The 10,129-nt window shown below is 36.9% G+C and overlaps 1 protein-coding gene across 1 annotated transcript; it reads left to right on the top strand.

The window, feature by feature from the left end:
* The first annotated feature begins 334 nt into the window (after positions 1–334).
* On the top strand, positions 335–5,579 carry LOC131197085 (vomeronasal type-2 receptor 26-like). The gene is made up of 5 exons (XM_058180719.1): positions 335–531; positions 1,110–1,401; positions 1,849–2,712; positions 4,422–4,548; positions 4,681–5,579. The coding sequence occupies exons 1-5, from the start codon at positions 335–337 to the stop codon at positions 5,577–5,579; spliced, it is 2,379 nt and encodes a 792-aa protein (XP_058036702.1).
* Positions 5,580–10,129: the final 4,550 nt, after the last annotated feature.

The following is a 10,129-nucleotide window of genomic DNA, read 5'->3' as shown; positions in this document are numbered from 1 at the left end:
ATCAAACACTACAAAGAAAACTATTTCGATTCAACAACAACCAATGTATCTTGAACCCCAGGGAGATAGGCACAAAGATAATAATGGCTCTGTGTCAGTCCTTTCTACAGGTATCCTCCCTCAGTTTTCTTCTTCCAGAATATCTGTTCAAACACTGATGCTATTCAAGTCACCAATTTCTACTCTCATAGATCTTCAAATAGATAATAGTGGATTTTCTGATTAGGTCCACACTCAGATATAAACCTTAAATTAATCTCTGGATTAACCGTTGGAATAATACAATCTTTCCTGTAGGATAGGATGAAAGACAGATACATTTTCAAGATTGAAGATGTTGCTTCTCTTGGTGTTTCTGGTGAAGAGAATAGTGACTCTGAGCTGCCCTGCAAGTGATGCTTTCCTTGTTCCACATGAGTGGTACCAACCTGGGGACCTCATCGTTGGTGGGATAGTGTCCCACAACTATTACAACCTTCATGAAACTAATTTTAAGGAACACCCTTATATAACATCTTATGGAGTACTAACGTAAGGTCCTTTTTCTAATCTTAATTAGTTTTCACAAACTGCTTATGAGAGTAGGGGATTCTTAGTATAAATGTAGGCTTTATATCTAATCTTCGTCTTTATATGACAAATATATCTTTCAAAAGTTTTTAATTACGGGAAAATAAACATTTTTCTTTACATTACGGTGAAGTATTTGTCATATAATGTAGGACACTTTGGTGCAAAACATCTTTTGAAGAACATTTAGTAAGCTTAAGAAAACATTTGTTTAAAAAAATCTGTACTGCCACTCTTAACAAAATATACATACAATAAATGACTGATGGTTCATATTCCATTTTGGGGGGAAAGTTAGGGAATGGGTTCCATGAATGGGGTTCCATCAAAAAGCACTATTTTTATTTCTTGTTGCAGATATATGTTGCAAATAGTGCAAATAATGTAAAAAAAAAACAAATTTGAACTGTGTATAAATTATTCAGTATTTTAGAAAACCTATTATTTTCCTACCTTCACCAGAGAAAGAAATGTTTGCTATTTCATATAGAAATGATGCCATCTTCCTTTTTCAACTGGGGTATTTAAATCATTTGCAGTGTAATAATCAAATTCTACCAGCACATCCTTGCCTTGGCTTTTGCTGTGAAGGAGATCAATGACAACTCCCAGATCTTACCTAATGTTACTCTTGGGTTCCACATCTATGACAGTTACTATGATTCAAGGATGACCTATCGCACCACCCTGGACCTGCTTTTCAAATCCCAGGAATTTGTCCCTAACTACAAATGTGATCGCCAGAAGAATCTCATGGCTATCATTGGGGGACTGGATTTTGTCACATCATCTCATATTGCTGAAATTACAGGATTCTTCAAGATTCCACAAGTAAGTTCTGAAGGGGTTGAACAGAAAATTCATAATCTTATGGTTGTTAACAGAATAATTATTTGGAATCAAAGATTAGTCTTAGTTTTCTCTTAAAATGTTCTACATGGCTTAAGGTCTACTACTTGGCATTCTTTTCTGAAACTACAAAGCCAGTTACAAGAATTGAGTATCAAGGATCAATACCTGAGGGAAGTTTTGAATGGCTTCTATAAAAACAATTGATCTAGTACATGTGCTTGAAATATTTTCACACAATGAGAACGTCCTCAGAAAAACAGAATTGGAAGGGACATTGGAGGTCTTCTAGTCCAAGAAATTTGTTACTATATTATTAAAAGAATACTGGGGAGAAAATGTTCCTTGGATATATTTTATATGAAAACAAAATAGGAAAATTAAATTTAATCTAAAGACTCTAAAGAATACTACTGGATTTTCTTTTAGCTGACATATGGCTCATTAGCCCAAGAGGAATTTCAGACCAGTAAGCTCTCTTCACTATATTTCATGGCTCCCAAAGAGGACCATCAGTACATTGGGATTATCCAACTGCTTCATCATTTCAAGTGGACATGGATTGGGATATTTGCTTTTGGTAATAACAATGGAGAAAATTTCTTAAGGAAAATGCAGCCCTTACTTTCGGAGAATGGAATCTGTGCAGCCTTTATAGAAAGGCTTCCTCAACAACTCCACTTGGAAAGATTCCCAGAATTTTATCAAATGATCTCCATTATTTCTATTAATATGATGAACAGCAAAACCAATGTGTTTCTTGTCTATGGAGAAACCTGGATAATTATATGGCTAAGGTTCATCACATTTCTGGTTGACCCTGAAAGCAAGGAAACTGTATTATTAAGAAAGGTGTGGATCATGACTGCACAGATTGATTTTGTACTGTCAGGCATTCAAATCAGTTCAGATCTCAAGATGTTCCATGGGGCTATTTCCTTTAGTGTTCATTCAACAGCAGTTGCAGGCTTCAGAGAATTTCTTCAGACCATAAATCCTCTTTCAGACTACAGAGATGGGTTTAGGCAGAATGTTTGGGAACAATCATTTGATTGTTCCTTTCCAAAACCAGAATTACAAGGAACGGACAATACTCAGTGCACTGGAGAGATGAAGCTGGAGGATCTTCCTGCACCTATATTTGAAATGGAAATGACTGGCCAATGCTACAGTGTCTACAATGCTGTTTATGCTGTGGCTCATGCTTTGCAGGTTCTACACATGTTGGGTTTCAATAGGAATACAATTACGACGGGTGAAAAAACTGATCTTTCAAATCTGCAACCTTGGCAGGTATTTTCTTTGAATTGAACTCTTCTTTCATTTCAATGAACAGTTCGGTGTAGAATTATCTTTTGAACCATTGTAGAAAGTCTTAATATTTTCTGCATGTGGAATCAATTTCAGTATGGAAAAATGTAGAAATAAGGAAGAATATCCTGGCAGAACAATGAATTAGTGTTAAAACGTGCCTCCAGAAATCCTGGGTGCCTCATAACTGGAGATGTTTATGAAGAGATTGGAGAGTCATTTGTCTAAATTGTTCTAAGATTTTCTCCTTGAGCAGGGTGGTATAATAGAATACCTTCAAGGTCCCTTCCAACGCTGATATGTTTTTTTGTATAAAATAGATACAGAAAAACTGCCTTGTGTTGTTATTTTGTCATTCAGGTATTCTGCTAATCTGATCATCCAGAAACTGCTATAAAAATTATGGTTTGGGTTCCAGTAGGAGTTATTTAATAAATCAGCATAGATTGAGTTAGTTAAGAGTTAGTTAAAATGATAACTTACATTACTTTTCATTGTCTCTTCCAAAAAATAATCAATTCTCCAAGAACTTTTCTGTTGCTCATCAACTCTTCAGGAGTGACAAGCTGAGCTTTCTGTCAGAGATTTAGATGAATGAAGTGGTGGTCCTTCTTAGATGTGGCTTACATAGTTTGAAACAACTGTATGTTTGCTACAGTCTCTGCTTCTCATTTTTCTAAAATCTGGCTAAAAGAAATTAATTGGACTCTCAAATAGTTTTGTACCAATGTGGAAAAGTTAGATATGTTATTTAAATAGTGGACATAAATCCTAATTGAAGGATCTGACATAATTCCAAAAACCTATTTTCATTGTGCTTCAGTTCATTCCTATCTTTCCTTAAAATAATATCACATAAATAATGGAGTGGACATGTACATTTCCATGCAATATTGATTATCAAATTTCTAAGCATACATATTTAATAATAGTTTTTGGAATATGAACAATAAGTGAATGAAACTTAAATATGTTGTTCTCTTCTCTACTATATTGCTTTCATGTCTATCTCTTCTATTCCCTTTCAAGTAGCTCCATTCATTTCTTCAAGGCATTTCTTTCAACAATTCAGCTGGGGAGAGAGTGTTCCTGAATGAGAAAGGAGAAGCAACTGGTGGCTTTGACATCACCAACTTGATCACTTTTCCAAACAGATCCTTTCAGAGAGTTAGAGTTGGAAAGGTGGATCTACAGGCTCCAAAAGAGAAGGAATTATTCATTGATGAAGATGTGATTTTCTGGAACCCAAATTTTAACCAGGTTTCAAATTACTGTGTCAAACATGTTTTAATCCATTATGTTTCCACATTGAACATATTCCCATTAGAAAGTTTTTTTTAAATAAAGAGTGGCACATTCTTTTCAAATGTTGTTGATGATCAAGCACTCATCAACATGACAAAATCATATTACAATAGAAAAGACATATTTGGATTGCGTTTGCATTTGAAATCACAAGAGCGGCCATGTTTCCATGATATTGTCACTCTGTGTAATTATTTACTCTCCCTGCCCTTCAAACAGGACCTTTTCTACATCAATGATGTTGCTACATCTTTTTAAGTTGTTAATGAAATTGATAATTTTAGAATTGTTTTAGGAAGTCAGAAATAATTTCCCGATATAAATGATAAAAAATACAAAAAGATTTAAATATCTCCCTTTTCAAAACCTTTTATGATTATTACCAGGTTCTTCCATTTTCCCGATGCAATGACCCTTGTTTCCCTGGATCCTGGAAGAAAGGGATTGAGGGGGATCAGTTCTGCTGCTATGACTGTGTTCCCTGCCCAGAAGGGAAGATTTCAAATCAAAATGGTAGGGTAGGAATTCTACCACTTTTCATTAGACTTCAGCAAAAATTAACAAACTGCTTGATGCATAAAATTAATGAGGTGTTTTTCAGTATTATAGAATGCAGATGATAAAATTCCTTTACTTTTCTTCCAGATATGGAAGATTGCTTTGAATGTTCAGAAGATCATTATCCAAATGAAGGAAACAAAGGCTGTATCCTGAAACTGCTGATCTTCCTAACTTTTGAAGAAAGTTTAGGAATTGGTTTATCCTCAGCAGCTCTTGGTTTCTTCTTCTTGACATCTTGGGTACTTGGAACTTTTATTAAGCACAGGGATACTCCCATTGTCAAAGCCAACAACCAATCCCTCACCTACACCCTGCTTGTCTCTCTTCTGCTCTGTTTTCTCTCCTCTTTTTTCTTCCTCAGCCAACCTGGGAAAGTGACCTGCCTTCTCCGACAACCAACTTTTGGCATCACTTTCTCAGTGGCCATTTCTAGTGTTCTGGCCAAAACCATAACTGTGGTTGTGGCTTTCATGGCCACTAAACCAGGATCTCAGATGAGGAGATGGGTGGGGAAAAGATTGGCCTTTTCTATTGTCCTCTCTTGCTCTCTCTTACAAGTATGTATTTGTATTCTTTGGTTGTCAACATTTCCTCCATTCCCTGAGTTGGACATGCATTCAGAGCTCCAAGAAATGATTTTACAGTGCAATGAGGGATCAGCTTTCTTCTTCTACTGTGTCTTGGGCTACATGGGTATCTTGGCCATTGCCAGCTTTGTTGTGGCTTTTCTTGCCCGTAAATTACCCAACAGCTTTAATGAAGCCAAGTTCATCACCTTCAGCATGTTGGCCTTTTGCAGTGTGTGGATCTCCTTCTTTCCAGCCTATCTGAGCACAAAAGGAAAAGCCATGGTAGCTGTGGAGGTCTTCTCCATCTTGGCCTCCAGTGCTGCATTACTGGGATGCATATTCTTGCCAAAGTGCCACATCATTGTTTTCAGACCTGACCTAAATCACAGAGAGAAACTCATAAAGAGGAATTAGTACCCCAAGTGTACATGTACAAATCTGAACTATACTGTGTTGTTTCTTTGTGTCATATAATGTATGTGGGTATAATGGCATATGCATAATTTTGTATTTATTTATTTTGTCATGTTTATATAGTGTATATTGGAGGTGGTGACCCTCTGAGAGCTGTATGCAATGAAATTTTCTTTTAATGTGTGTACATTTAAAGTGACAATAAAGTTGCCACATTTTTAATGTTTTCCAAGATTCTTTCATAAAGCCCTACTTAAAAATAGTTAAAAGCTAATTACCATTTTATGAATATATCTTTAACATTGTATTATAGGATATCACTTTTGGATTTGTTAGACTTCTTCAAAATGAAAACCTATTGAGTTTGTGAATCCCATACATTTAACTGCATTTTACAGTAGACTTTCATGCTGGGTCATAACCATTTGTTCTCTGCCCATGAATCTATCTTTATTGCAACCTGTTTTCAGATTTCAATAATATGAAAAATTTGATGAAATTCTCCAACTTGGCCTCCAGTGCTGCATTACTGGGATGCATATTTTTGCCAAAATGTTACATCCTTGTTATGCAGCCTGAATTGAACCAAAGGGAGAAACTCATAATGAGGAATTAGTACCCCATGTAATATTTCTGGTTCAGTTGAAGGGTTGTGAAAAAAAGAATAGGAAGATTGCTTTCTACAGGAAACTTATATAAATCTATTGATACATCTTTTCCGAGAGCATCCTTTTATTAGAGATGAACAATATGGGAAATGTAGTGAAATGAAAAGAAATGTATTCTTCTCTCTCTCTCTCCTGGTTTATTCAAAATGTATGCTGACCAATGATCATAGAAAAGAGTGACTTGAATTAGTTTACAATAAGAAGTATGGCATTTTAAAAGAAAATCTGCTGGAATTAAGCTCAAATTGTAGAAAAAATGCATACCACTCTCTGATTACAAACTATATCAAGAGTTAGCTAGAGGAGGGTTTAAAAAAATAACTTGTACTCCTTGAGCAAAGGGGTGAGAAGTAGCCCAGCTGAGAGGTGGCCTAGCTGAAAGGTGGCCAAGTGGCCAGTGGTGGGATTCAAGTAATTTAACAACCGGTTCTCTGTCCTAATTATTTCTTCCAACAACCAGTTTGCCAAACTGCTCAGAAAGTTAACAATTGGTTCTCCCAAAGTGGTGTGAACTGGCTGAATCCCACCACTGCTAGTGGCCCAACTGAGAGGTGGCCCAGCTGAGAGGTGGCCTTGTGACCCAGCCTGACACCTGAGAGGAGCCAGTGTGGTGCAAACAGAGGGCACTGAGAAGCAGGGAAATGGAGCTTGGTGGCAGAAGACTGGCGTCTGTGAGCAGCACGACAGACCTTGAGCAATAGCAGTGCAGAGCTACTTGGTGGAGGAGTGAAGCACCCCGAAGAGTGACTAAAAGTAGCATGGTGAACTAGCAGTGGCTGAGAGCAACTGAGCAGCAGCACCCACAGCAGTGGCTGAGAGCCGCAGGGTAGACCAGCAGCAGCTGAGAGCAGTCGGTTGAAGCAACAGTGGCTGAGAGACAGAGGTGGGATTCACTTACCTTCCCTACCAGTTCGCAAATGTGAGCGCCCGCACATGTGCAGAGACTCGAGCATTACATCCGGGTGAATAGGCGGAGCATCCCACAGTCAGCACTACTGGTTTGCCCAAACCAGACAGAACTGGGTGAATTCCACCTTTGCTGAGAGCAGCACAGATGACCAACTGAGCAGTGGCACCCACAGCTGTGGCTAAGAGCAGCTTGGTTGACCAGCAGCAGCTGAGAACAGCAGCAAAGCAGAGTGCTCACATCTTACCTGAAAGACCGCCTAGAAAATAGCCTGAGACTTCCAACAAAAAAAGTTCATAAAGGGCCAAAAACTCTGGTAAATTCTTAATTTTTTTTAAATTCCTGAATTCCCTTTCTTAAGAAAAAATATTTTTCAATTTCTTTTTTTCAATTTTTCAATTTCTTTTTTCAATTATTTTTTTCAACTTCTTTTTTCAATTTTTCAATTTCATTTTTCAATTTTTCAATTCCTTGTTCCCATTTTAATCTTCTTTTTTCAACTCTTAAACATCATTTTTAATTTCAAATTCTTTTTTCAATTTTTTTTGAATTTTTAAATGGTTTTCTATTTATTTTTTAATTTAATTTTTTTAATTTATTTTTTTAATTATCATTTTTATTTTTAAATTCTTTTTTCTATTTTTATTTTTTCCATTTTTTAGATTTTTATATAAAATTCTTTTTTCTATTTTTTTGAATTTTTAAATGTTTTTCTATTTATGTTTTTTAAAATTTTAATTTTTTTACCTTTAATTTTTTTTTAAATTATCATTTTTAATTTAAAAATCTTTTTTTCAATTTTTATTTTTTTATTTTTTATTTTTTTCCCATTTTTATTTTTCCCCCATTTTTATTTTTAATTTTTTTATATAAAATTCTTTTTTCGATTTTTTTAGTTTTTCATTTTTTTCAACTAAACACTAAAAAAACACAGTTAACTTATTTTAATAGTAATTTAAAAAAACAGAAAAAGAGACAGACACTTAAAACAGGGAAGATAATGATGAATTTTTCAAGAACTCTTTTAAAATATTGTAAACTGACACTTTACAACAAGGAAAATATTTAAATTTTTAGAAATGTTTGATTTTTTTAGCAAACAAAGAAAAAAGTCATGGAGATAGACTGAATCTATAGTGATTTGCAAAGTTTGCTATATGATTCAGCTTGTGCTCCCAGAAGACCAGAACTATGGATGTATCAAATGTAAACAACTTGAATTACTAGAAGAAAAAGTAAAGGGTTTGGAGGCAACTGTAGCTACTCTGAAACTCAATGAGCGAAGTGAGAAATCTCAACCTAAGCAAGAAGATTACGCCAAAATAAAACACAATAAAGAGCGAGAATTTTCTTTAAAAAAAGATGACCCCATATATGAACATAAAGAAGAAAACTGATACACCGAAACACATTAGAGAATGAACAGCTTCCGTAAAAAAACAGCTTACATATGTACCCAAAGAACAAAACCGAAAGAAACATGTCACTCTTAGAAGAAAACAACTGTTGTGACCCAGGCCCAAGTAGGTAGTAATAAACTTAGTCTGTGGAAAAACAAACTTTATTTGAACAGCTGGGAATTATTTCCTTCTCAGTGTCGTTCAACTCAAAGTAAAACAAATGCCTCTCAAAACAAATTCCTCAGTTATCTCACAAACCTTAGTCCAATTAGGTAAACTGCCAAAGGCCCTTTCTGGCAAATGTCCAGAAGCCACAAAAACAAAGATGTATACAAAGCAGAAGACGAAGCAGAAGACACAGCTACAACATTGTTTTCCAGCAAAGGCCAAATGCCGCCGCTAGTCTGCTTTAAGCCTTACGGGAGGGGCCAATCATCTCTTGGCCCTACTCCCAAATTGTCCTCTCTGCTTGAGCTGCTCTTGCCTTCTGGCAGCTCTTCTCATGTGTGCATTAGGAACAGGCTCCTCCTGTTCCTCTGCCTCACTACTATCAGTCTCTGGAGGCTCTGGAGGCTCTGACTTCCCGATGGCCCTGGCCTCACCTCAGCCTCATCGCTGTCCTATTCTGTTGCCAGCTCTGCAGGCTGCTGACGGACCACAACAACAACAACCAAGAGCAAAGCCCCTACTATCTACTGTAGCCCACTCCAATGAAGTCCCTCTGGAACTGAACAATCCCTTTTATATCTTTCCCCTGGAAGAAAATATACAGATCCTCACAAAAGAGCATTCATCAATAGTTTCTAAAAAAAGAGGCACAACCTAGCATTCCTGCGACAGGAAGAAAAGTATTCCAGACTTCCTAGAAAATAAATGTGAATATTGGTGACAGGTGATTCAATTATTAGGGGAAGAGAAACTATAATCTGCAGACAAGGTAGTAAACATAGGGAGTTTTATAGTCTCCCTGGAGCAAAAATCAAAGATGTAACTAAAATAATGAAACCCATAGATTACTACCCCTTTCTTCTCCTACACTTGGGGACCAATGACAGAACAATGCATCTGAAAACAATAACAAGAAATTAAAAACAGCTAGGGAAGAAAGTTGAAGAATTAGGAGTGCAAGTGCTTAGGGCTTTTCAGATGGGAACCAATCTAATCTCAGTGTGGATGATGTTCCAGAGGGAGGGAGCCAGGGGTGGGTTGCTACCGGTTGGCCTCAGTTCAGGCGAACCAGTAGCGGCGGCGGCTGGAGGCTCCGCCCACTTGCCCAGACACTTCTGTGCATGCGAGCAGAAGCCCAAATGCGAGCAGAAGCCAAGCATTTCTGCGCACATGCGAGCCCACAAACAAACTGGTAGCGATCGGTTTTGAAACCAACCCCTGGAGGAACTCATCACAAAGAAGACACTTCTTCTGGATCCCACCAGATGTCCCCACCTAAGAGACAGGCAATATTCCCGGCCTCCCTGCTCTACTGGATCACATGGATGTTACCAGGAAGAGACAATTCTTCAAATAACTTGTGTATTTTGTATTGCAAATTCCCCTCTGTACATTTTATTAGCAAGT

This window comes from Ahaetulla prasina, chromosome 4 (genome assembly GCF_028640845.1).
Source record: "Ahaetulla prasina isolate Xishuangbanna chromosome 4, ASM2864084v1, whole genome shotgun sequence".
Lineage (NCBI taxonomy): Eukaryota > Metazoa > Chordata > Lepidosauria > Squamata > Colubridae > Ahaetulla > Ahaetulla prasina.
The sequence above is the reverse complement of the archived record's forward strand: the minus strand, read 5'-3'. Positions and strand labels throughout refer to the sequence as shown.